This window comes from Molossus molossus, unplaced genomic scaffold (genome assembly GCF_014108415.1).
Source record: "Molossus molossus isolate mMolMol1 unplaced genomic scaffold, mMolMol1.p scaffold_m16_p_11, whole genome shotgun sequence".
Classification (NCBI taxonomy): Eukaryota; Metazoa; Chordata; class Mammalia; order Chiroptera; family Molossidae; genus Molossus; species Molossus molossus.
Genome location: NW_023425346.1, coordinates 11,795,451 through 11,822,412, shown reverse-complemented (window position 1 = coordinate 11,822,412; position 26,962 = coordinate 11,795,451). Strand labels below are relative to the sequence as shown.

General features: G+C 41.6%; 1 protein-coding gene across 7 annotated transcripts in view; it reads right to left on the bottom strand.

The window, feature by feature from the left end:
* Positions 1-25,124, bottom strand: part of CCDC93 (coiled-coil domain containing 93) — a 95,154-nt gene extending 70,030 nt beyond the window's left edge. For all 7 annotated transcript variants that reach the window (XR_004958638.1, XR_004958639.1, XR_004958640.1 and 4 more), the window contains exons 1-6: positions 24,979-25,124; positions 20,782-20,895; positions 19,260-19,354; positions 10,637-10,748; positions 6,276-6,374; positions 5,162-5,218 (exon numbers count right to left, since the gene is read on the bottom strand). Coding sequence is in view for 4 of the 7 variants with exons in the window: in XM_036253711.1 (XP_036109604.1) it covers positions 5,162-5,218; positions 6,276-6,374; positions 10,637-10,748; positions 19,260-19,354; positions 20,782-20,895; positions 24,979-25,020 (519 nt within the window). In the remaining 3 variants the exon portion in view is untranslated. The remainder of the gene's footprint in view (positions 1-5,161; positions 5,219-6,275; positions 6,375-10,636; positions 10,749-19,259; positions 19,355-20,781; positions 20,896-24,978) is intronic.
* Between the last annotated feature and the right edge of the window lie 1,838 nt (positions 25,125-26,962).

The window sequence follows — 26,962 nt, the reverse complement described above, 5'->3', positions numbered from 1 at the left end:
TAAATAGTAACTGAATACCTTTCGAGGCTTTGAGTAAGAATTCACAGGCACTCTTCACTCAGGGTTATGAGGGAGTCACAGACCTTGATGCACAGGGCAGATCTGCAGGACATGGAAGGCTGCCAGCTCAAAAAAGGAGGAAGTAAGCTGAACAACAGCACACTAAGTGAGACCAAGGAGCGATCAGATGTGAAAGTGGAAGGTGGTGAGGAGAGGCCTGCCCTGGGTAGCAAGTTTCATTTTCTTATGTCCTTTGAAAATACCACCTCCCATCAAGCAGGCCTTCTGCGAAGCAATTTGCTACTGTGTGAAAAGGAGACATGGATGACTCAAGAAAGTAATACATTTCAAAGAAGAAAGAAGTAGTACTGGGAATAATCCCCAGGAGGAAGAAAAATGAGGCCAAAAGAGAAAGAACAGCTGAAGGTGATGACTCAAGTTACAGTTCACAGCAGCTTTCTGCCTGGCAATCTGGCAAGAGGTACTAATAGCCTTAGGGTTCCACTTCAGGGCATGTATCTTAAGTAAATAATTTTTAAAAATTGAACTATGAGAATGTTCTACATAATGCCCTCCTCCAAAACAAGAAAGAAAACTATACTAGTTAAATTAGTACCACACAATGAATCATCCACAGACACTAAAAATGCTAGGGAGGTATATTTGTTGGCACGGAAAAACAGCCTAGCTTACATTGTTGAGCAAAACAAGCCTGCACCAAAACAGAATATACAGTATAATACCGTTTTCCTTTCTTTGCATTTTCTAATTCTCTATATTGATATCCATCACTCTGTATTTCCTACTTAGAATATCAGTGATTATCCATGGCTGGTGGTGTTATGGGCAATTTAATCTTTGTACTTTTTCTCTGTTTCCTAATTTTTCAGTATTATTATCAGTACTAGCATAAAAGAAAAAAATAAGCTTTTTTTTTTTAAAAAAAAAATCATACACCAAAAAAAATGGATGGGCTACATAACCAAGGACAAATGTAACAGACTGAAACATTCCTAGAAGGTTGGTTAAAAACAAGAATAAGTTACATGTTCTGAAAAATATTAAAATGTTTATAATTTATTTTTTCAAAAGAGGTTATTTCTAAGCAAGAATAAGTAAAAGCCTGCTGGTTGAAGCACAATGGTATCATGTTAATTAATGAAAGAAGAAAATATGACAACCTCCACTTGGCAAACATTTCTCCAGCAGAACAAACAAAAGGGTCTTCAAATGGAAAACAGCCACAGTTAATGCCCCCATAAGTGACTGCTGAGTGGTAGGGGAGCTCCCAATCATCTGGATGTGTCTGAGTCTTTGGGACCCAGTGAATAACAGCCCCAGAGTCCTCAAGTCAAGAACAGTACTGCAAAACTGGTGTCAGGATATGTGGGCAATCAGAGAGCAGGCAAGAGGGAGAAAACTGGAGAAGCATCAACACCTGTTGTGTTGCAAGAGTCAGGTGTAAAATCAAAATCTGACCAGTTCTTTCTAGCTTTGCAAATATGTAGGGAATTATTAGTCTTTCTGAGCTTCAACTTCCTAATTATGAAATGCAAATAATAATATATAACTCCATGAATGTTAGTGAGAAATAAGATAATGCTTATAAAATGCCTAATTAGGTGCCCAGCATATAAGAAGCAATCAATACATGGCTACTGCATACATTTTATATAAAAGGTTGGATCTAGAAACTAGGGACCTATATGTTAGACCTTATTTTATTTATTTATTTATTTATTTACTTATTTATCTATCTATTTATCTATCCATCTTTTTTTTTTTTTCCTTTACTGATTTTAGAGAGAGGAAGTGAGAGGGAGAGAGAGATAGAAACATCGATGACAGAGAACATTGACTGACCGCCTCCTGCATGCCCCCCACTGGGGATCAGACCCACAACCTGGGCATGTGCCCTGACAGAGAATTGAACTGGCGACCTCTTGGTGCATGGGTCAATGCTCAACTGCTGAGCCACAACAGCCGGACTAGACCTTATTTTAATCCTTAATTTACCATTCATAATTTAAATTTTGAATTTCAGGCTCGTCAATAAGAAGTAGGTAAGCAATGGCACCTGAAAGGATACTGAAAAAAGACTGAAGGAGGAAAAAAAATCCCCTTTAGAATCTGAGACTTTCAAAAAGCCACAACCCCCGGTCACCTAGGAAAGATTTCATTCCCTTTACTAAAGGAAGGATTCTTCTCAAGAAGAGTAACAACCAACAAAAAGCAGCAACCTGTCCTGGCTCAGTGGCTAGAGCACTGGCCTGGGCACCAAAGGGTCATGGGTTCAATTCCCAGTCAAGAGCACATAATTGATCCCTGGCCCTGGTGGGGGTGGATGTGAAAGGCAACCAATTGATGTGTCTCTCTCACATCAATGTTTCTCTCTCTTCCACTCTGGAAAAAAAAAAAAAAATCAATGAAAAAATATCCTTGGGTGAGGGCTAACAACAATAAAAAGCAGCAAGCTGTTTCATTTCTTATACTGACTCACACAATGAACCAGAGCCATGCAGTATAGCCCTGGAGTCTGCTGTGAGCTTCTGGAACTCATTTCAAGGCTGCAATGAAGCCCTTGCAGAGGTGGGGGTGGGAGGGATGAAAGTTAATGACAATGGGGCTCAGCTAAGCAACCTAAGAATCTGAAAGTGAGGGATATTTTCAGTAGATAGGGAGAGAAGAAAATGAAACCCGAGGTCTGGCTCTAACCATCTACAGAAATCCTTTACCATTCCTGCTCAAAATGTATTGATAGTCAACTGATGAATAAATTCACACATAAAAAAGGAAATAAACTAAGCAATACAAACTACTATCAAGAAGACTTGCAAATTTTTTTCCATTTCCTTTACCTTGATATTATTTTCTATAGAGCTATAAACATTTTTATCTAGAGAATCACAGCATAGTGGTTTGTATTTTGGCTCCATCATCACCAATGTGACCTTGGGCAACTTATACAACCTATCTACGCCTCAGTTTCCTCATCTGTTAAAAAGATACTACTACTTCATAGGGTTGTTATGAGTTATATATAAATGCCTAGAACCTTATCTGGCACTATGTATTTGTTATTATCATTATCTCCTTAAATTCTGTGCAATCACATTATCAAGAAGAGGATTAATTAAAAAAAAAAACTGTTACAAATGAAAAGAACAAATAATGTCTCTAGAAGCCTGAAATATTTCACAGGTATAGAGATGCCAGGCACTGTTTCACTGATAGGATTATCAACAGCTACAATGGCCTTTTATTCTGGGTAATGTAGCTAAAAACTATAATGTTTTCTCACTTTCTAATCAGGGCTCATAGTGAAATTTACATGTGAAGATATTCAACAAAGCATTACAAAATTTTACTTGTTATTTATTGTGTTTGAATAGGTAACACACAAAATTAATATAAAATTCAAAGAGAATTTCCCTTCTCCTGACTTGGGTTTCCCAGCTCCCTGTATCAGAGGTCACGCTTGGTTCTCTCATCTTTCCGCAAATGAAGTATCATTTATTTATTTTTAATTTTTTTAAAAATTGATTTTTAGAGACAGAGAGAGGGAGAGAGAAAGAGAAACATTGATGTGAGAGTGGAACACTGATAGGCTGCCTCCTGCATGCCCCCTACTGGGGATCATGCAGCCTACTGGGGATGAAGTCTATAATTCAGGCATGTGTCCTGACCAGAAATCGAACCAGCAACCTTTTGCTGCATGGGAGGACACTCAATCAACTGAGCCACTTTGACTAGAACATGAGGCATCGTTTAAAATAAGAGAAAGCAAGAGCACATCCAACCAATTGTTTATTATTTGTCATGACAAATGTGATTAAGAAGAATCTTTAACAGCTTAAAGACTGCATTGATACATAAAAAATAAACCCTACAAAATTATATTTTAAAGTATAATTCCAATTCAGTATAAAAATACACATTAAAAACATGAAAGAAATACATCTGACCAACAAAAGTGGCTAATTCTGTGTTGTGAGATTAAGGCTGATTTTCTTCCCCTGCACCTACCAAACTTAAAAGAAAAAACTTTGAAGAAGTTCTAAAGTGAGCATCTATTTCATAAGCAGGAAAAAGATTACTCTGCTGTCATATGTGCTCCTTTTCTTCTTATTTAACAATGCCACCAATTCGGAAAACAGTATCCAGTTGCAGAGTACAACTATCTTCAAGGTTTTTCACTCCTCCCATTGCCAAAATGTAATTAAGAAAAGATACAAATCACAACTATAAAATGAAAAGTACTTTGTTTTATGTCTTTCATCATCAAATGACTGTTATTCTTTTTTTTTTATTAATTAATTTTTGTTACAGATGTTTCTCCCCTCCCCACTGATTCCCCCCTCCCCCTCCCTCCCTGCCCTTTCCCCAGTTTGTTGTCCATGTCCACTGTTTATGCATACATGCACATAAGTTCTGTGGTTTATGACTGTTATTCTTTTCAGAGTAACCACCTTGCGAGACCACACACTTATTCTTAAAGTAAAAAAGCATGTAAAATAACACTATACATTCTTTTCAGAAGAGAATTTACACCTAGACATTGAGGCTTTATTCCCATCAGCTCGGGTAGGAAGGCTGGGGGTCAAGTGGGGTTGGGCTGACAAGGTTCTGCTGGGCTCTGACCCAGTGTTTTGAAAATGCCCATGCTGGAGAAGTGGGCACATGGATGCAGCCCCCCCATGGTTAAGAAACACTGTGTATGGTGACAAAGGACATTCCAGAGTTTCCTATGCAAAGCTCAAAGCTACTTTGCCTCTCCTTAGCCACCATGGGGGGGGGGGGTGTGACCTCAATTTACCATCTCCAGTTCATCATCTACTTTTTTGGAGCTATTCATAGTTTATACCTGCCACTGGCACAAACAAGGAAAGGGCCTTGGGTTTGGAAAATTTCTCCCTTAAAACTAGAACTAAGAAAAACACAGGACAGTGGTTATGGCAAGTTCTACCCGTGAGTAGTGGTCTCCAAATATGGAGCACGTAAGACAGGCAGGGCTTCCCTCACACCCACCGAAGGTCAGCTTCTGGGCAATTCCAGCAGACAGAAACCTCAGGGAGCAGGGTTTTATGATTTAAATCAAAGCACAATTTGGAGGCTGTGAGTTTGTGTTCTTTTACAGAAGAATAAGGGCAGGGGAACTTACCGAGAGGTCAACAACTGTCTTGATGGCCTTTTCTTTTCTCTTAATGAAATCATCATCCTGTGCAACAAAACAGAAATTAAACAAATCTCGTGTGAAGACTGAAACTCAACTGGACTGCTCAGAAATCTGTCTTATAAAATGACTTCACGTAATAACTTTGCCTGAAGAAGTTTCAGTTTTCTAACAAATTGAAATACTATATATTCTGTATGGGGAAAAAAAGCTAGGACCTCTGCAAATGGCTATAAATTAGATACCTATACCCAGTAAGAAAAAGGGGAACCATAGGTACAGACAAGTGTTCTAGTTTAAAATTCTTATGAGCTCTGAAATCTCAGGCAAGTTACCTAATCTCTAAGCCTCAGTTTCTCCATCCATGAAATGGGGCACCACCTATCTCAGGGAGCAGTTGAGAGGATTAATGAGTAGAAGGTATGTGATATGTTGGGACTGGAATACAATAAGAATACAATAGCCATCAGCTATTTTTACTGTTGTTGGGATTATTAAACTGTTACTATAGGAATGTCCTAGGCAGGTGGTCTCTCAAAAAACTTTATATGACTATACAAAACATACTCTTGTTCTTGTGAATTTAAGAAAAGTTCTGGATCAAGTACCAAAATTTAAATAAAAGGACAAAATTGTAGGGTTTACACTCAGTGCCCACAGAAAGAGGTAGCTCTAATGAACCAGGAGACCCTGTTTCTTTTTTTTTTTTAATCCTTACCCCAGGAATTTTTGCATTTACCTTCAGATAGAGTGGGAGGAAGAGTGGGAGGAAGAAAGAGAGAGAAACATCGGTGTGAGAGAGACACATCGAGTGGTTGCCACCCACACGACCCCAATTGGGGCTGGGGACAAACTGCAACGGAGGTATATGCCCTTAGCAGGAACTGAACCTGGGACCCTCAGGTCTGTGGGTCAACGCTCTAACTGCTGAGCCAAACCGGCCAGGGCCAGAAGACCCTGTTTCAATGCTGACCCAGTAGAGGCAGAGATGCTCATGGGAGGTGGGTGTGCAGGGGAGCTGGACTTTACTGAGCTCCTTCCCACAGTCTCTAAGTGTATACTCACGGTCTCAGTGGTCAAGAAGAGAAAAGTAAAAACTGACCTCAGGGAGACTGTAGGTTTTCTGGAACTGGGATATAGAGTAGGAGCGGATGTAGTCACCCATCTCTTCTTTTGTTTCTATAGCTCGCTTCACCAGCCACTGGGGAAGAAAGTTAGAAATGTGAGTAGGGATGAAACACCACCAAGGTGAAGGTCAACTCAGATGGCATAACTCGTGAACCCAAATCACCATATTTAAATGGATCTGGTGATGAAAAACTATCAGCATATATGACGTACAGGCAAAGCCACTGGCTGGGCATCTGGGATGTTAAGATCCTGTAGGACCTAGAGCTGAGTAGCTGTGCAGAGCTTTAAAGCCTCACCTCAAATCCTCAGGACTCAGTTTCCCTCTCTGCATAAAGCAGAGGTGAGAATATCAGTTCCTTTCACCTTGAAGAGCACATGAAATCACAAGTACTAGAGTGCTTTGTAAATACCTTTACAAGCACAACACAAACAGAGCTATTCCACACAGCCACCTGGTTCTAGGCAGATCTTAATGTAACGTTCTCCTGTGTGGCTTGCACCGCAGACCAGAGAATAGGGAAGAACCACAGAAAACACTTAGTGTAACCCCTCATTTGACAGATAAAAAAAATCCCCAAAATATTCAGATTGGAGAATAGGATGTACTGAGTACATAGCCTGAGCTTTTGGGTTAGTTTGCTATTCACAACATTTTCTCTCTTAATCCACAGATTATAAAGCAGTTGGTCCTGGCTGTGTTTTGCAGAACCTGAAGCTCAGAGAAGCTATGTAATTTGCCCACTGATCCAAAGCTCACAAGCCACACAGCTGTTGAGTCACAACCAGGAGGGTCTTCCACACTAGACAACTGGACATGGGTTTTATTATAAATGTTTCCCAGTTTTACTGGGCTGATATGCAGAAGTAGCTGCTCTTCATTTTTCCCTAGTTAAAAGTCCACTTAATTAAAACACACACATGCACATCCCCACACTCCATAATCTATGAAAGATCCAGGTGCTCTCAGGGTAAGAATGCAATGAGAAAGAAAGAGGCTTTGCTTTTCCACACTGGCTCTTCATTCATTCCCTTTATTACTAAAGAACATTATGGAAGGGAATCCCATCTGTCGGGGTTGTCATACTCTCTCAAGAGAGAGTTATTACATCTCAGAAGCAGTTTTCGGACAGTGGTTTTGTTTCCCCAAGATACAGCCACACCTGGCAAAATTTATCTACTTAAGAAAGTAGACACATGGCACATACATGGTGTTCCCACAGGGCTGGAAAGAATGCTTGCTCATGGAGGGAGCCAGCTCAAGTAAAGGTCACATTTAGGAAGTAAATGTTTAGGAAGTTGCCCAGGATAGGGATAGTTGCAAGTAATTATATGAGAAATATTCTTTTGTTGCTAATACCTTTCATTTACTTCCATCACTCCAAATAATGACCTCAGGTACTGACTAAAATCCAGAAGCAGAGCAGAAGGTAAGACAGCATTCAGAATTACTTTAGCCCCCCCCCCCCCCCCCCCAATGCAACACCATGGCCCAGGGCAACTAAGGAGGCTGGCTCTTGCTCAAGTCAATTTTGCTCCGCTTTCCTTCAAATGGGGAGATCCAGTTTCCGGCCTTTCATGCTTGTTTCCTGTTCAGATCTGCCTCCATTAATCAGATCTACACTGTTATTATTTGGCTGGATCCTGGAGAGTGTTACCAGATAAGGAAAGTAAAGTCTGTTGAGTCATAGGATTCCCTTAGAGACTTGATCGCTCTGTTTTGAAGTTCCCAGCATGAAGGGCCATGGAGGGAACTTCTCAGATGACCAAATTCTGCCATAGGTCCCAACCATTTGAAAAAAATAACTATCCTCACAGGATTCACGTCTGGCATGGGAGAAAAGATGTGACCTAGAACTAACAGTGAAGTTAGACTGTTTTTCTTTTGACTGGCATTCGGGAGTGTTACTATAGCTTAGCTAACCAATGTGGATGTGGGTGATGAGCCTCTAGAACAACGGTTCTCAACCTGTGGGTCGCGACCCTTTTGGGGGTAGGGGTCACCTAAGACATAACAGTAGCAAAATTACAGTTATGAAGTAGCAACAAAAATAATTTTATGGTTAGGGGTCACACAACATGAGGAACTGTATCAAAGGGTCACGGCATTAGGAAGGTTGAGAACCACTGCTATAGACTCACACAATGAGTTCAATGGTTTCCAATTGACAGTCCATGACTGTTTTTTCATTGGTCTCCAGCAAAACAGGAAAAAACTACAGGCATGTGGTGAGTTTTTCATAATGCTAAAAGTGTTAAATGTAAAGATCTGTCATTATTCTGAGATTGGGGTTAAATGGCATTTATTTTAAGAAATGATGGTGAAAGTAAGATAGTTTTTTAAAACACGTTTTTATTGATTTTTTTAGAGACAGAGGAAGGGAGAGGGAGAGAAACATCAATGTGAGAGAGATACCTCAAAGTTCTAGCAGAGGGTTGAGTAAAGTCTAATCACTAGAGATCCAGGCTTTCCAGGAAAAGGCAACAACTTCACAGTGTGATAGTATTGGAGGTTTCAGTAACAATCTACACAAGGTTCCTACTTCCTGTTTTCACAAAAAGAATTAGGTAGCATTTCCTTGAATCAGAGAGACCAGAAAGTCTACCAAAAATACAAATCAAATTTTGAGTAGAAGTCTTAGGCTCAGATTTACAAATTTCATGGTATTTGATGTGAAGTCTAATGTAGGGCAGATTCCCAATAACAGTAATAACAACAGAAACAACTATATAACACTTATAAATCACTTACTAAATGTACCAGTCCTTCAGCTAAGTGCTTTACACACAGTAACGTAATTCTCATCTTATCAGGTAAGCACTATTATTATTTCTATTTAACAGATGAGAAGTTAAGTCCTTTGCCTAAGGTCACACATCAGCGCCAAGAATTGAACTCAGGAAGTCTCCAGAGTCTATGCACTTACACAATATCATCCTGACACAGACTTAAAAGACGTTTCCAGCCAGGGCCGCACAGCTTTCTCCTCGGCAGCTGCATGAATGGTGGAGTGGGAAAGTACAAGGCTTGGAGACTAAACATTTAGACTGGAACCTTTGCTTTTCTACTCTGCCTGTAAGCAAATCAATTACTCTCTCTGAGTCTCACTTTCCTCAGATGTTAGACTGGGATTATAATAGATGCTTCGAAGACTCTATTAGGATCAGAAGTAAAGCACTGTTCACAACACAGGCAACAAAGGTGAGTCCCTCTGCTCCTCCTCTTTTCAAGGTGCCTGGAGGGGAGGCACACAGGAACTGTAGAGAGAGAATACAGGGAGCTGTACAGTATGAGCCACTTAATCACAGAGGCTTGGGGAAAGGTGAGGTGGAGATTAAGTCTCCCAATAGATGTTTAGTCTTCAAATAAGGGCTGAATGTCTACAAAGTGCCAGAGAGTCTGAGGTACTGGAAAGACAACAGTTAGCAAGATAGCCAAGGTGCCTGCCCTCATGAAGTTTAAAGTTTGATGGAGAGACAGATAAATAACCACACACTTGAATATCCATGATACAAATTACAGTAAGGGACATGCCCATAAAGAAAGGGAATGTGGCCTTTGCCGGGTTGCACAGTGGTTAGAGCATAGGCCCACGGACCAATGAGTCGCGGGTTCGATTCTGGCCAAGGGCATGTACCTCAGTTGTGAGTCATCCTCGGCCCTGGTTGGGGTCGTGTAGGAGGCAGCCACTCGATGTGTCCCTTTCACATTGATGTTTCTCTCTCCCTCTCACTCTATCTGAACAAAAATGGAAAAATGTCCTCAGGTGAGGATTAAAAAAAAAAAGGAAGGGAATGTGGCCATATGAGTGGATATGGCAAAGGAGCCTGTTCTAGATTATGGGGTCAGAAGAAGCTTTCTTGAGGTGGCTTGGTAGAAGTGAGGTCTGAATAATAAGTATGAATTAAATAGTTAAGAATAAAAGGAAGAGTTTTCTAGCTTGGGGGAAAGGTCCATGACAGGAGGAACCATAATAACTAAGAAAATCTGAAAGTCAGAGGGACTACAACAGAAAGAACAAAGAAAAGCAAGGAATGAGGCTGGATAGGTCGGAAGCAACCAAAGCATGGGGGCTTGGAGTCCTATCTTTACCAAAACGACAATGAAAAGCAACTAATGGGGCCAAAGATCAGGTGACAGCGTGAAACTAGGGGAGGTGGAGCACCAGCGACCTTCTGAGGATGACATCAGGAACCATCACCATGTTCTGCGGCCACCAATCCATCAGATCCAGGATGTAGGACAGAAAGCCCAAGAGCCAGACCCATTAGATTTTTCTAATGATTAGAAGAATTCGATGTTCAGAGGACAAGAAACCACACAGAGGATCTCACCTGAACAACAGGAAATATGTGAATAAAATCCATCCCCTGAATCTGGTGAGGCTCCAGCTGGTGTGGACACTTCATTCTTGGCAGAACTGAGACAATTTTTTCTGATAGAGCTCTATTTGGAAAAAAACAACAAACAAAGAGTGAAAATACACCATGTGACCCTTAAGACATATCTCAAGTCTGGGCAGCATCCCAGAAAAATCTGGGCTTCACAGTGCCAGACCATGACCAAGTTTCTCCTGGTTGACCGAAAAATTAGAAAAAATAAGCACAATTTGGATGTGTGTGTGCATGAGTGTAGGACCACAAAATTGCCTTCATCCTTTATTCTAAGACTGTGTGCTTCCTACCTTTTCATATTAACATATTTTGGTTCTTTATGAAATTATGGTGATGTTTGAGGTAATAATTTTGATTTTTTAACATCTTTATATGGTAAAATAAAAAGTTATCAGGGTCCCAATATTCTTTTACATTTCATTTTACTGACCTACTTTTCCCAAAAGTTTGGGAACCACTAGGTTACACATTAAAAAAATTGTTGTAAATAGCAGTCAGGCAAGAAATAATTACCAGAATTGTGCCAGGTACCCAGAATATTAAGATGAAACATGGTGCCTCAAACTCAAGAAAAAATTGGAGTTCTCTACTCTGGTACAAAAGTATTTTTTTAGAATATGTTTTTATGGATTTTAAAGAAGGAGGTAGAGGGAGAGAGAGATAGAAACATCGATCAGCAGCCTCTTGCATGCCCGCTACTGGGGATCAAGCCTCCAACCCGGGCATGTGTCCTGACTGGGAATTGAACCAATGACTTCTTTGTGCAAGGGATGATGCTCAACCAACTAAGCCAGACCGGCCAGAATACAAAAATATTATTTTAAACCAAAAATAGCCTTTAATTTTTTGATATTCTAAAATCAATGCTAGATTTGGGGGAAGCATGTATCCTCTTTTTTTCCAGAAAGAAATTTTCTGCTTCTCATGAGGGACACTAATCTCTCTCCAACACCTTACCTCAGTCCTCCTCCTAAAAGGATGGGAGCAGGAGGGAATGAATCAGGCTCCCTGAGGTCTGGATGCATTTTATCTCAGTCAGGAGGTAAGCACCCTTCCCCTGCTGGAGAGGTTTTTCAGCTCCATCTGGGCCTGGGAGGGACAGTTTTATGGCAAGGGTGATGGAGGGACTGTGTGCAAGTCCATTTCACCACAGATTTAAGCCTCCTTCTCTAATCAGTTGGTATTTGATCTCCAATAGTCTTCCCCCATATTAATTGAATCAGAGTCAAGAGGAGAGGAAAAAGGTATTTAGTGGTTCTGCTAAACCCCAAAGCCATGGCACATAAATGGGAAACTTGAGAAACAGTCATCAGGCATGGTCCTATGGGGCCATATGGAGAAATGGGGACTTCTACTCTGCCTATATGGATAGTTTAGATTATATCCCCATTTAAGACCCTTTAAAAAAAAATCTTAGCCAGTTACAACAAATACTATGGCCTTGTTTATAAGTGTAGGACTATTTGCTACTAGATGAAGGCCCTGGTGAATGAGGTCACCAGGTCTTACAAGATGCTTCAAATTCAGTAAGTTTTGGGTCTACCCAAAGTGCACCTGGTTCAAAGAAATCTCACACATTTTTATCTTCCTGCAGTACCATAATCTTTCCCAGGAGACAAGACACTCTTAAGACCAACATCTAACTCAGGCTTGGGTAAGAGCAATTATTGTCTTACCTATGTTCCCTTAGTAGGTTTCATCTTTTCTGTCTTTGTAGGAACTAAGTAATCTAGGGACAAAAACTAAATGGCTCCCCAGGGAATGGTCCCTGGAGAACACATTACAAAAACATTTATATACAGAAAGTAGCTTTATAAGGTGGGACCAAGGTTAAAACTGCAGAGAAAAACAGCCACACCCCCCTAGGTCCACTGACCTGTAATATCAATGTCAAGTCGAATATGTGAAGAGAAAAAAATTTGGAGAGGGGAAGACTGATACCCTACTGTACACATTCACAGAGGTAGAAATATCCACACCCCAGGATGGGAGCATATAGGAGGTACGATTTACCCATAAGGTCTGAAACATGACAAAATTGTCATGTGGCTCTTAAGTCATTCCTGCAGTCCCTCCTTTCAGAGCAGCCTATGGGTCACATGCATCTTTTCGACCATGACACGCGTGCCCTGCCCAGTGGGGAAGCCTGTGGTTCTCCAGCTCTTCCTGGGACTCAAACTGGATAATTGGTAGGGAAATATTAACAAACTCATTTGGCAATATATCTAAGGTGTTCTCTCTGATAAACTGTTTTACTTTCATCTCCATAAGACTCCTATGCCTTGAAACTGGAGAGGGAAAGAATGGGTGCTTAATTAGCCCTGCTCTTCAGCTCCAAGCTTAGCAAATGAAAAGGATTACCAACCCTGGCTCTCTGCCCTTGCTCCAGGCAGCTCTTAACTGTTTATATATGGGGAGGACCCATTTCCTCTCAGCTGTATTTTGGTTCAGTAGGAGGAAAGCTCCCTCTAGTGGCTACAGATCTATGGGTTTGCCCAGGGTTACTGATTGCCTACAACCATTCAGTAGCTTAAAAATCAAGGCTGGGACCCCCAACAACAATCAGCCCAACCCTCTACCTTTAGACAAGGTTCTCCCTGGCCACTCCTCAAAGACAGCTTACTCTCCCAGTTCATAAAGACCCCAAGAAAAGGATGCTGCAAGTCACCTCAGAATTACCCACCTTCCAGAAATGACGGCCAAGTCTGAACAGTCTTGGCAGGGCATGGAAACACCTGATGGCACAGATATTTTTGGAGGGTGGAGGTGGGGGAAACACAGATAGGTGGGGGGCAGGGGACAAAGTCAGGAAGACTTCCTATAGAAACCCACCAGTTTCCATCTGGCTTCTTGAGCTCAGGGTGAATCCTCCGACTTTCTGAAAATAAGGGGGAATGACAACTGCAGAGGTCACCAGGCAGGTTTCCTAGTCTAAGACTTTAACATACCCACTTGTTATTACAGGTGAACAGTTTGATTCTTTAGTTTTTAAGAGTGTTCAGTGCACTGTTTTCTCCTCTACTGCAAATAGTTTAAAAGAGTGAATTAAATCTGGGTCTAAATTCCAGTTCCATCACCCTTGCTGGGACTTTTGACAAGTCACCAGGTCCCTCTGGCCCAATAATCCCATCATAAAACAAAGGATAACTCCGTCCTGCCTATTCAAAGGTTGTTGTGAAGGTTAAGTAATAAAAAGCACATGCAAGTGCTCTGCACACAGGGGCCTAGTAAATGTGTATTGTTAAAATGAACTCAGTTATAAGCCTAAGTTCTGATTTATGGATCTCCGTGGTAACAGGACTTTAGGACAGACTGGAATGGAGGGCAGAAGCTCATGGAACCCTTAAGAAAGAAGGATCAAGAAGAATAAGGCCCCAGGTGGCACATATAGAAGAGCGTGAAAGATAACCATGCCCTCAAAGGACAAGTGTGCTCCTCAGACAGTGCTGCCTGGCCACCCATCACATCAGCTGAGATCTCTTGGGGCACTGCACACATAAGGCAGTATTAGGCTAAATTGCACCTAACCAGAAATTTTGTGGGGAGCGACTTTAAACACAGAACACATTAAAAAACCAAACAGGAAAAAGTTTAGGGTAATTCAATGTTCTGTGGCTATGACATTTCTCTACAGATAATAAAGACCCAAATGCCCAATGTACTTGGAGGAGTCTGATGGGTCATGCAAATCGCTGTCCCCATTTCTGCCCACAATTACAGTTCACATCAAGGACTTATCAGAGAATGTAATATATCTTCAACCCTTTATCCAAACTCTTTGGGGAGGAATGAGTTTCAGAATTCAGAATTTTTTGGTTGTTTGTACGTTAGTGTACCTAAGAGGCATATATTATGTATTATGTAGGACCCCAGTAAAATCTGGAGCAGCACCCTAAAATCAAAGAAATTAACATTTATGCAGCAGAAATTATGACTATTCATATAAGTGGGATCAAGAGAGACTATAGTTCAGTTCAGGTAATATTTTGCTTCCATATAAGTTTTGTATCTACACTTAAAAATAAAACATTTTCAGTGTTTTTTTCAGGGTTCAGAAATATGGATAAAGGATTGAGAATCTGTATTAAAAACACCATGCTTCAATATCTATTAAGAGTAGTGTCACTGATGGAAATGTATCATAACCCCCAGGGGCAGCAAGGTGAAAATGGACTAAGAACCATTGTAAAACTCCAAAGAACTCTAAGAAAGAGTAAAACTAGTCCAGAAAGAATGCAATGGAAGAAAATCCCAGCATGTCAGGGTGCCACAGTATAAAAATCAATCAATTCAAACTGTGACAGAAAGAGGCTTTAATCAAGAGTGTCCTCAAGAAGACAGTGAACCCCTGACCGGGTAGCTCAGTTAGTTAGAAAGTCATCCCAATACACCAAGATTGCAGGTTTGATACCTGGTTAGAGCACATACAAGAATCAACCAATGCATGTATAAATAAGTGGAACAACAAATTGATGTTTCTCTCTCTCTCTCTCCCAAATCAGTCAATAAATAAAAAGAAGACACTGAGTTCATATTAGTATATAGACCAACGGTTCTCAAACTGTGGGTCACAACCCCTTTGAGGGTTGAACCACCCTTTCACAGGGGTCGCCTAAGACATAACAGTAGCAAAATTATAGTTATGAAGTAGCAACAAAAATAATTTTATGGTTGGGGGTCACCACAACATGAGGAACTGTATTAAAGGGTCACGGCATTAGGAAGGTTGAGAACCACGGATATAGACTAATTAAAGAACTGTCTGATCTTTGCTACAGTTAAAGGTATGTGCTTCTTTGTTAACAACAACAAAAGGCGATCAGAAAAATTTTAAAAATAGCTATATAAATATAAAGTGAGTTACAGTTGACCTCTGAACAATGAGGGGGGTTGGGGTACTGACCCCATGTAGTCGAAAATTCATGCATAACTACAGTTAGCCCTCTGCATCTTCGGATTCCTAATTGCAGACTGAAAATACAATGTGCCTTTTTCAGTGGCTCACAGAGGCTACCTTCACTTGTTCAGGCCAAATACCTCAGAATAATCCTCGACTTCCCTTTTACTCATACTACAAGTCCAATTTGTCATAAAATCCTTAATACATCCAAAGTACCCAGAACAAGGCCTGACCCATAGTAGAAACTCAATAAAATATGCTGAGCCAATGAGTAAGTGAAAAAAGATTCCTTTTAAAAAAAAATTTTTTTAATCCTCTCCTGAGGATATTTTTCTGCTTATCTTCAGAGTGAGGTGGGGGGGGGGAGGACGATGACAGGGAGATGGGGAGGGAGGGAGAAATATCAATGTGAGAGAGAGACATCGACGACTGTCTCCTACACAACCCCGACCAGAGCTGGGGATGAACTGAAACCTAAGTAAGTGCCAATGACTGGAATCAAACCCGCAACTCATTGGTCCGCGGGCAGATGCTCTAAACGCTGAACCAAACTGGCCAGGGTGAAAAGAGATTACTTTTGATTGATATTTGTTTTTATCTTCACCAGAGGATATGTTTTTATTGATTTGAGAGAGAGAGAGAGAGAGAGACATCAATTGGCTGCCTCCTGTATACCCCAACTGGGGACTGAACGCACAACCTAGGTATGTGCCCTGACTGGGAATCAAACCTGCAATCTTTTGGTGTAGAAGATGATGCTCCAACCCAGCCAGGGTTTGATTGTGATATTTTATATATTCTTCTTTAAACAGTACCATTATGATCCAGAAGATTACATTTCCTTTTCTCTGACCCCATCACAATTCTTAGTTTTATTATAAACACTGTTTATTGATTCACTTTTAGAATTTAACTGTAGATAAAGTATGAACAATTTAATTGCTATTATTGAAGAGACTAGAAATATTATGCTCCAAACATTATGAAAATAATGTCAGCATGGTAGATGGAGGCTGAAAGGTAAAAGGAAAAACAGAGATACCAAAATGTTCAACCTATGTGCTGAGAAACTGTCTTATTAATAGGTCAAGAAACAGAAACTTAAGTAGATTAAAATTATACAAGTAATCATATAAAAGCAGATAATAATAAACAGACTGGAGGATGGAAGATGAAAGGGATTTAGTGAGTAGTACAGGTGAATTAATTTCCTCTTCTCATTGGACACAAATTAAATTTCATGGTTGCACCACCTCCATAATCAAAACAAACAAAAAGTCGAGAATAAAAAGCTACCTCTCAATTTAGCCTAACCAGTGGAGAGCAAAGCCATATACCTGGACTCCACTGCACTGCCTCCCAGTGTAGGACTCTTCACTACTGATGGTGGGATGTAATGACACAGTCCCAGGGCAGCAGATGTTGGGGATGCAGAGCCCCACTCTTCATGGCTGGGTACTGATGAGCACAGTGTCACTGTATTTAACAACAGGTGCCTTGAGGAGTGTCCTTTAGTCTTAGTAGTAAGAATTTTAGAGATTCTGAAGTACTGATTTTTCTTCTATCATACAGAAACTGTGAATTGGGTTATATATTGTTTTTCTTTTTGTTAGCTGACAGAAAGCTTAGAGCTAAATCTGTAGCCCATCCAAGGCATTTTGTGGCCCATCACAAATGTGTTAGCCTTGGTCCTAACTCTGCCTTTTGTCCCACTGTTTTTTCCTTTCTCTTTGCTTTATCTTTGCCTCACCTTTCCACTATTACTGCTTCATCTGCATATTTATAAACCATTTTTAATCCATTTGGAAGTGTTTTTTCTTAGGGGAAAATAAAGCTTCAAAAAAATAAATGAGTCACAAAATCATTCAGATCTGAGATCACAAATCCCGGTTCTTAGGGATAAGGAAACTGAGGCTTGCCTAAGGTCACACAATGGTCAGACTGGGAGCAGAACTGGGCATCCCAAATGGTCTAATGAGATCACTGAGCCCCTAGTGAGCTATGGAAGACCAGTCAGGGTGTCCTCAGGTGAAATCTCTAGCAAGGAGCCCCTACCATTTCTGATGACAGGCAAAGCCAAGCTGTCTTTCACAGAACCAACGGGAGGGAAAGATTCTCCTTTCCTCACCCTATTCAACTTGCATTCAAATTAGCTGCCATTAGAAAGACATATACTAAGCAGTTCCTAGAAACTTTGATCAAGAAAAATTATTCGAGTTGTTGAACAGCACTACTCATCAGGGAAGTATAAATCAAAAACACAATGAGATATTACCTCATGCCTGATAGAATGGCTGTCATCAAGAAGACGAGAAAACAAGTGCTGGTGAGGATGTGGAGAAAAGGAAATCCTTGTGTACTGTTGGTTGGATTGTAAGATTGGTCTAGCCATTATGAAAAACAGTATGAAGGTATCTCAAAAAATTAAAAATAGATCTACCATGTGATCCAGCAATTTCATTTCTGGGTATATATTAGAAAAAAACAAAATCACTATCTTGAAGAGATATCTGCACCCCCATATTCATTGCAGCATTATTTACAATAGCCAAGAGATGGAAACAACCTAAGTGTCCATCAACAGATAAATGGATAAAGAAAATGGAGTATATACATACTCTATTTTTGTGTACTGTTTTGTGTACATACAGTGGAATGTTATTAAGCCATAAAAAGGAAGTCCTGCTATTTGCAATAACATAAATAGCCTTTGAGGGTACTGTGCTAAGTGAAATAAGTCAGACAGAAAAAGGCAAATAATGTATAGTCTCACTTAACTGAACTCATAGAAATAGAATACAGACTGGTGTTTGGCAGAGGATGGGGTGGGCAAAAAGGGTAAAGGCAGTCAAAAGGTACAAAGTTCCATTATAAGATAAATTAAGTTCTGGGTATATAATGTAAAGCATGCTATTTTATCAATACTACATTGTATATCTGAAAATTGCTAAGGTAGATCTTAAAAGTTCTTATAAGAAAAATAAATGTATACCTATGTGAGATGATGGACGTTAACTAACCTTACTGTGGTAATCATTTCACAATCTCTCCACCCCCCCATATATATACACACATATCTCAAAGCATTATGTTGTACATCTTAAGCTAATACAATGTTATGTGTAAATTATATCTCAATAGAAGCAGAAAAAAGTTTTTAAAAAAGTGATAGAAATAGCCCTGGCCAGTTTGGCTCAGTGATTAGAGTGTCGGCCCACGGACCAGAGAGTCCCGGGTTTGGTTCCTGCTAAGTGCATGTACCTCAGTTGCAGTTTGTCCCCAGCCCCGGTTGGGGATGTGCGGGTGGCAACCGGTCGATGTGTCTCTCTCACATCGATGTTTCTCTCGTTCTCTCTTTCTCCCTCTCTCCCTCCCACTCTATCTGAAGATAAATGCAAAAAAATGTCCTTGGGTGAGGATAAAAAAAAAAGTGTTAGAAATAGCCTGAACATCAAAATGACTTATATGCCACCTGTGTGACCTTGGCTTCTTTCAGTCCATTTTGTAATCTATAAAACTGTGATAATACCTGTTGTAATGAAAATTAAAATAAAATATGTGAACTGTCTAGCATAACTTCACACAGTAGGCAGATAGTAGGCACTCAAAAGTTACTCTCTTCTCCCATTTTAGGTTCTTCCATGGCAAAGCCTAACAACTTACATTTTTTGACCTATTGTAGAATTTTCTTGAAAGAGCAAATCAACATCTACATCAAAGTTGCAAGTGGCAATGCACCAAGTCATTCCTCCTACCACCTGTAAGACAAAAAAAATGTTTTCTCTTTCTAATTTGGGGAGAGGGGAAAAAGTGAAAGGTAGTTAAGATAAAAATATTTTTACAGACTCAATGAACATATAAACTTATGTACTGTTAGACAGAATAGATATGCCTTGACTCTATTAACTACAATTCATCTAAAATAGCACTGTTGAATAAAACTTTCTGTAGTGATGGAACTGTTCCGTATCTACACTGTCCAATACAGCAGTTGCTAGCCACATGTGGTTACTGAGCACTTGAAATGTGGCTAGTATGACTGAGAAACTAACTTTTATTACTAAATAGACATATCATGCATAGACTTACTTTATACTGAAGGAAACAGACATTGATTCTTAGGTAAGAGAATTCTTAACCCAGTTTCAGGCAAGTGCCAGATTCCAGAGAATGGACCAGAGTTGCAAAACTAACATTTTGTGGCTCATTATTTAATTTCCATACACATTGTTTTTTCACCTACTGAAAGGAAATGTGAATCCCTGCTCTATTTTCCTCAAAGGATTTTTCTGAGATGCAAATGAGACTAAGGCTAAAAATCCATTTTGAAACAAAATCTTTTCGGACATAGCTTGATGTTTAAAACACACACACAATAGTGAATCTTACTCCTGGCTGTGCTGTAGACTCATGTTATTAGATGCCTAATAACATACAGATTCCAGGCCCCAACCCAGACCTAACTGACCAGAATTTCAACGGGTAAGGCCTAGACATCTGTATTCCTAAAACAATCCAGTGATTCTGTTATATACAGCCAGAATCTGGAGCACTCAACACTTTCTTCCACCAGGAAGCTTTCCTGGCCTGTCGTGTCTGACCTGAACACTTCTGTGTACAGTTTTCTACAGTAGTACTTACTGCATTATGCCATTTATTCTATGAATGTTGGTTTACTTGTCTCTCTTCCCTATGAGAGGTTGAGGCATTTGAGTACAGGGTATCTGTCTTATCTCTGTGCCCTCAACACCTATTACTATGTCTTGTGTATAATAATTATTCAAGATTCTGCTGAATTAAACTTCATCTCATAGTGACTTTTCCCTCCTCAAAACTAAGCATTTACCCTGAAACTCTGGAAACTGTCTGTAAGCACACTTGCGATAGCCCTTATTAACTCAGAGTATTTTATTTTACATAAGTTCCTCAAAATGAGGAACTATTTCATTTTCTTATTTGCATTTCCTAAAGTTTTGTGCATAGAAAAGGAATTCAAAGTGTATTTACTGATATATTATTTTTTCTTTTAATAAGAAATTGTACACTTCCACAATGACTCTGAATAAGGGAGAAATGGAAACATGGACATGGAGAAAGTAAAAACACAACCTCTTCCTCCTTTCCATGGTTAACCATGCCATCCTGATTAAATAACAGCCTAATGGTTAGAAAAATTTCCCCTTACCTTATCAAAAGGTGACAAGCCTTTAATTCTTGCCCTGAAATACCCAGCTGCAACCAAGAGCTCCAGAATTTCAGTCAACTTGACATTTTGTTCTTCATCTTCTCGTGTTTCTACCTAAAACAAAAGGTGAAAAGCCGGTAAAAGCTACCTTGAATAAAGAAACACCAGGTTTATCTCCTGAAGCCACAACCCTGCCAGGTGACACTGGCTGTATCACAGCAGTCATGAAGGAGCATGAGGACACAGTGCTGCCAGAGTTTCAGAGAAGACTCCCCAGTCCTCAATGAGCTGTTAAATCACTATAGGTGGGGGAAGAAGACACAGGCAGCATAGCCTATTTACCAGGTGCTGAAGGAATCCAGAGAAAGAAAGATTAAGGCACATTACCTCCTTGTTCTCTAACATATGGTTTACTTGACAAGCTTCTCAACTAGATTATAAATTCCTTACAGACAGGAACAGGGTGTTTTTTTGTTCTGTTTTTTGTTTTTAACTTCATACTCATTTTTGTCCAAGTTATTTTCGAGAAGAGAAAGAAGAATTCAAATATATATGCCTCTCTATACTTCTCTTTTTGATCCCTAAGGCAAAAATAAAGAAAGCTTTCAACCCAGAAATATTACAGGGTGATTACTGCCATATAACAGCATTGCCTGAAGCATAATACATTCACCTAGTATATTTAAATAGAAATTTAACAATTTAAATTTATATCCTACCCTCACTCCCAGGTGTTTACAAGTCAAATATATCTAAATATCCTAGTATATTTGCCTCTACTTACTTTTACGAACTGTGCCTCTCCTCTCTTGCATCATTATGGAAAATAAAAAGCCATCTGTCTATATAAAACACCAGCAAGGTATCCTAGTTCAAATCCTTATACCCACCACTTCTGACCATTGCTTTATTTAACAATGCCTGTTAAATCTTCCTTTACTACACATCTCACATTAATTGTCCCTTCCCTTTTATTTATACTTAATGCCAGGACTATTGCAACAGTCTCTCAATCTTTCATTTGTCTGGCTCATTCGTTCCTAAATCACAGCTATCACATCATTACCTCTCTAGCTCATCCCCTGGCCCTCATTATTAATGCATCATACACTGTCTATAAGATAAACTCTAAATGTCTTAGTTTGGCATCCAGATCTTCGGCTGAAACCTATCTTTTCAGCTTCATCCTTCACCTCCCCCCAAAACAATCCAGACATGGCTATGGCTAACCTAGATAAGTACTGTTCACACCACTCTCCTTCTCCTAATATTCTCTGATCACCAAGAAAGCATCCTCAAATTCTAGCTCCTATTTGATGCCAAACCTGACAGCATGAAATGGTCCTTTCTCTGCATTTCTATTTTATTTAAAATTCATGTCATTCATACAATTAAGTAACAACCTCTTTTGAGTGACATGTCTGATGTTAATGAACATGCCTGTCTTTCCAAACAGACTATTATATTAGCTAGTTCAGGAGAGGATCCCAATGTTATTCACTCATGTTTACTCCTCTGTTCTGAAATAGTTTTAGGCTTCAAAGACATTTATTATAGAATGACATGCTCAATCATTACATAAACTGCATGACCTAAGCCAGTCATGTATTAGCAAAATGTTTTCATAGTCATGACACTGATAATGGAAATTCAAGTTTATTTTGAAGTACAAACTGCCGGGAGAGGAAGTATACATATTAACATGTAGTTAATGCACATGGAATTATTAAAGTGACTGTTAATCCCTTGCAATGGTGGGGGGTAGGAAGTGGGGGGGGTGGGAGTGACAACTGTGCACCACTGCTCATTTAACTTAACTCTCAAATGACCCTGGTCCAGCCTATCAAAGATTCTGAAGATTAGCATTCACTAGTTATTAATAGACATGCAAAAATAAGGTAATATTAATTATTCACACCTTCTCTTCCTTAGCAAAAGATCTGCGATGGGTGAAAAACAGCTACAAGTGGAGAAACTCAAATAAAAGAAGGTAAAGAGCAGTTATGGTTCACACAGGTAAAACAGAAAAAAAATGGGATGATACAAGTATTTTCTTAAAACTCCTGGGATGTAAATAGGAAGCCTTCACTTGTTCAGTCATCATTCATCATAAAAACACTTCTAAGAAGAGGACAGACCATCACAGGAGGATCATCTCTGCCTCAACTTCTATCTAAGGAGCACCCCATGGAAGATGCATGGCCAGTGCTTCTCAACCACTCACCCCCAGAATGGAGAAGTACACTTTTGCCTGTGAAATAACTTTCTGGCACAAGACACTGAATGGATAATGCTAATAAGACCTCAAATTCATTTCACAGATTAACACTGAAACAAAATAGAAAAGACTATGAAAGAATACCCTCTTGAAGCCATAAAAAGCCACCAAGCTGGTTAATACATACAATTGTTAAAAAAAAAAAAAATTTAATTCTGGTAAAGATGAATGACTGGTGAGCTCCTAAATCAGAAGCACATTAAAATTTCAATTGCCTTGTATTGTAGTTCATGTAAGCTGGAGGACAGAGCTAAGTCCAGCTATCTTTCTATCCTCCACATACATACCATAAAAAACCAAAGTTAATGAATTAATAGGACTAGTAACAGCTTAATGATACAGACTATATGTAATAGTCTTTGAACTAAATAATAACTTGATTATACAGTCACCCTCTAAACTTACAGTTATTGGCCTCTAAACTGCCAATAACTGTCCTAGGCTCTTGGAAAAGTGACAAATAAGACCTAGCCTCCTAGCCGTCAGAGAAGGGTTAAACAAAGTTTATTTTAGAAAGATCTCCATTGGTAGTGGGACACTGAATTGGAAAATTTTAAGGCAGACCCACGGTGATCAGACAGGAGTCTAAAACAAAAGGCCAGGCAAAATCTTGATGAGAACCTAGACTAAAGAAGTGGCAAAAAAGAAATGTCAAATAAAATACCACAGTACAGAACCCAGTATTCACGATTCCTGGCTCCATCAAAGCAACTCCTACATACGGTTTTACCTAATTCAAGGGTTCTGATAACATACACTTGTTAGGATGTCCTAAGACAACAAAATGGACTTGCATTCTGGGAACACACACTGACAGGTAAGTCTATCCTTCCATCACGATATCCCCAGCTTTTATGCGCAGAACAAGATCTCTCACAATTAGTGGATACTTGTGAGATGAAAGACCGGAGGGGGACAGAGAAACAAGATTGGTTACAGGCAAGTAAAGAGTGAAGGAACCCCTCACCACGTGCAGAAACCAGTCCCCTTGCCAAAGGCCCGCCTCAGAACCTTAAGAGGGGGATAGAGGTGCGGAATAGGTTCCATTTCTTTCGAGAACTAATAAACCTGACTAGCTTCCGAGTAAGACAACTGGAAGAGAAGGCAGATGTAAACCACCTAGCTAAGTGATATTTGCACCCCGAAGGAAATGCACTTCCCCTTTATTCCGAGCCAGTGTGGAAATTCAGAAACCACTGATTATCCTATCCCTTAAGACCGAGTGCGTACTTAATAACAAACACCTATGGAAGAAAAGGCACTCCGTTATCTTCTGGAGAAATGACAACGCTTCCACCCGGCGCTGGGTCCCCCTGCCCCACAGCACCCACCACTGGGCCCCGCGGCACACTGACCCGGCCGGATACAAGCCACTGCGGACACGGCCCCCAAACGTCCTTCGGCCTTGGGGTCTCAGCGCTGGGGTTACTGCAGGGGGCGTTCCCCCAGACACCAAGGAGGGCGGGGCTGGCCCGGAGACCCCCGCCGGCCCCGCGAGGCGGCGGCAGGCGCCAGAAGGTCTCCGCCCTTTGCACAACCCGAGCCCGGACTGTCCCAAAGCCCGTCTCGTGACTCCTGGCGCAGCGGCCCCGGCCCTCCGGAGAGCCCCGCGGCGTCGAGGGTGCAGGAAACCCGCTCGAGGAGCGGGAGAGGTGGGACCCCGGGCCCCGCGGCGCTGGGGCAGTTGCAGGGTTGAGAAGGCCACCTCACTCCTAGGAGACCCGGGTACACCTGAAGTTAGTCCACGCCCGCGCAGGAGGACGTGCTCAGGCCCGGCGGACCGGCCGGTGCTCCCGCGGTGCACACACCTGAGAAGGGGGCGGGGCGCCTCAAACGCGGCCGGGCCGCCTCTGCCCGCCGCTGGCTGGCTCGGCCCTCTCTCCGGCACCCGACGTGTCAGGACGGGGGGTGGTCCTTACCTCTGGGAGACCCTGGCCCTCCGGCTCCTTGGGCAACCCCATGATCCGGTGGGACCGAAGTGCGGCGGCACCGAAGTCCGCCGAGCGTCCGGAGGAAGCTGTCCCCCGCCGCGAAGCTGCTACCGGGGTGGAGTGCAAAGCGGGAACTTCCTCCGCCGCCGCCGCCGCCGCCGCGGGCCGGGAGCGCCTCTGCCCCGTGGAGCATGCGCACTGGGGCGGGAACGCGGCGCGACGGCGCCTGCGCGAGGGCGGCTCGGGTGAGGCGGGACTCGGCGACCTCACGGCTGTTGTGCAGCGCTGTGGGAGCTTGGCGCCGGGGCTCTGCAGATTTCTCCGAGGTGCTTTATGAAAGGGACTGTGGCTGCATCTTGGGGAAATGTTTCACTCTGGGTCCCCTTTCTGCTTCTCCCAGGCATAACTGAAGTGGGTTCAGTTCAGCCGGACTTCGGAAGCCCCCTCGCTCCCGGGGCAGAGTCCGAGCACTGAAGAGCTTAGGGGTTCCAGATTCGGGCCCGGTGCTAGCTCAGAATCGAGGTGTCCCTGATTAATGTGTACTTGAGCAAACATCTCAATATGCAGACCAGGAACCGAGCCCCCGGAAAAGGTTTCTTCACGCCTGCTGCTTCCCTCCCTACTGCCTGAGCCAGAGGAAAACTCGTCTGGGATAATGTCCTCTCATCCCACCCCCACCCCCACCCCCACTACCCCAGCTTCTGGTCTTCCTTAAGGGAAGGTTTTCTCGAGAAGGCGACTCCAGTGTTGAGGTCATATTAGCTGTCACGTCACTTACATAATGCATCCCTAGTCTATCCCAGAGGATGGCAGCTACCTAGATGAGGTCTTCCTGGCCACAAGCCACTGCACCTGCTCCATAATGGCTTCACCAGCAGTTTCTTCCTCTTCCTCTTCCTCCCTTCTTCTTTCTCTCCTCCCCCCTCCTCCTCCTCCTCCTCCTTCTTCTTCTGTGAAAACTTGTTCTTAAAATTGATTTTAGAGACAGGGAGAGAAAGAAACATGATCTACTGGCTGCCTCCTGTAGGCACACTGACCAGAGATCCAACTGGCAACCTGGGATTGTTCCCCAACCGGAATTGAACCCACAACCTTTGTTTAAGGGAAGAGCTCCAGCCAAGTGAGCCACCCAGCCAGGGTGACATGTGAAAACTTGTGATGCTTCCCTCTCTGTGTGTGTTTGAGGAGGGACAGGAGTGTGAGGCTATGAGCTCCTTGAGATCAAAGAGGGTATGTGTGTGTGTGTGCGCGTGTGTTTCCTCTGTTTCCCTAGAAGCTTAAAAAGTGAGTATACAGTAAATGTTTGTCCTTGAAGAAATTCTTCATGCTTTTGTACTCCCTTTGGAGTTTATCCTGGCAGAACAGAGATGTCTCTGGCACCAGAGTACACAGTGACTGGAAGGACCTTATGCACCGCCATTTCCTTCCTAAATGTAGTAAGCAAATATGGCAGACAAAACTCGGTGCCACCAGTCCTGGCTGGGTAGCTCATTTGGTTAGAGCATTGTCCTTATACACCAAGGTTTCAGGTTTATCCCCTGGTCAGAGCACATAGAAGAATCAACCAATGAATGATAAATAAATGGGACAACAAATCAATGTTTCTCTCTCTCTCAAATTAATAACAAAAACAACAAAACTGTCTGCCACCTTCCCCAGTCCCCAAGAATTTAAAAAAAAAAAAGAATATGCAAATTAAGGTATTGAGATGGGAACTCAGTCATGTTAGTTTTATGTGTATTAAAAAATGATGAAATAGCCCTGGCCAGTTTGGCTCAGCGGTTAGAGCGTCAACCTGTGGACCAGAGAGTCCTGGGTTCAGTTCCTGCTAAGGGCATGTACCTCGGTTGCAGTTCGTCCCCAGGCCCGGTTGGGGTCATGTTGGTGGCAACCACTCTATGTGTCTCTCTCATGTCGATGTTCCTCTCTCTCTCTCTCTCTCTCTCTCTCTCTCTCTTCCTCCCTCTCTCCC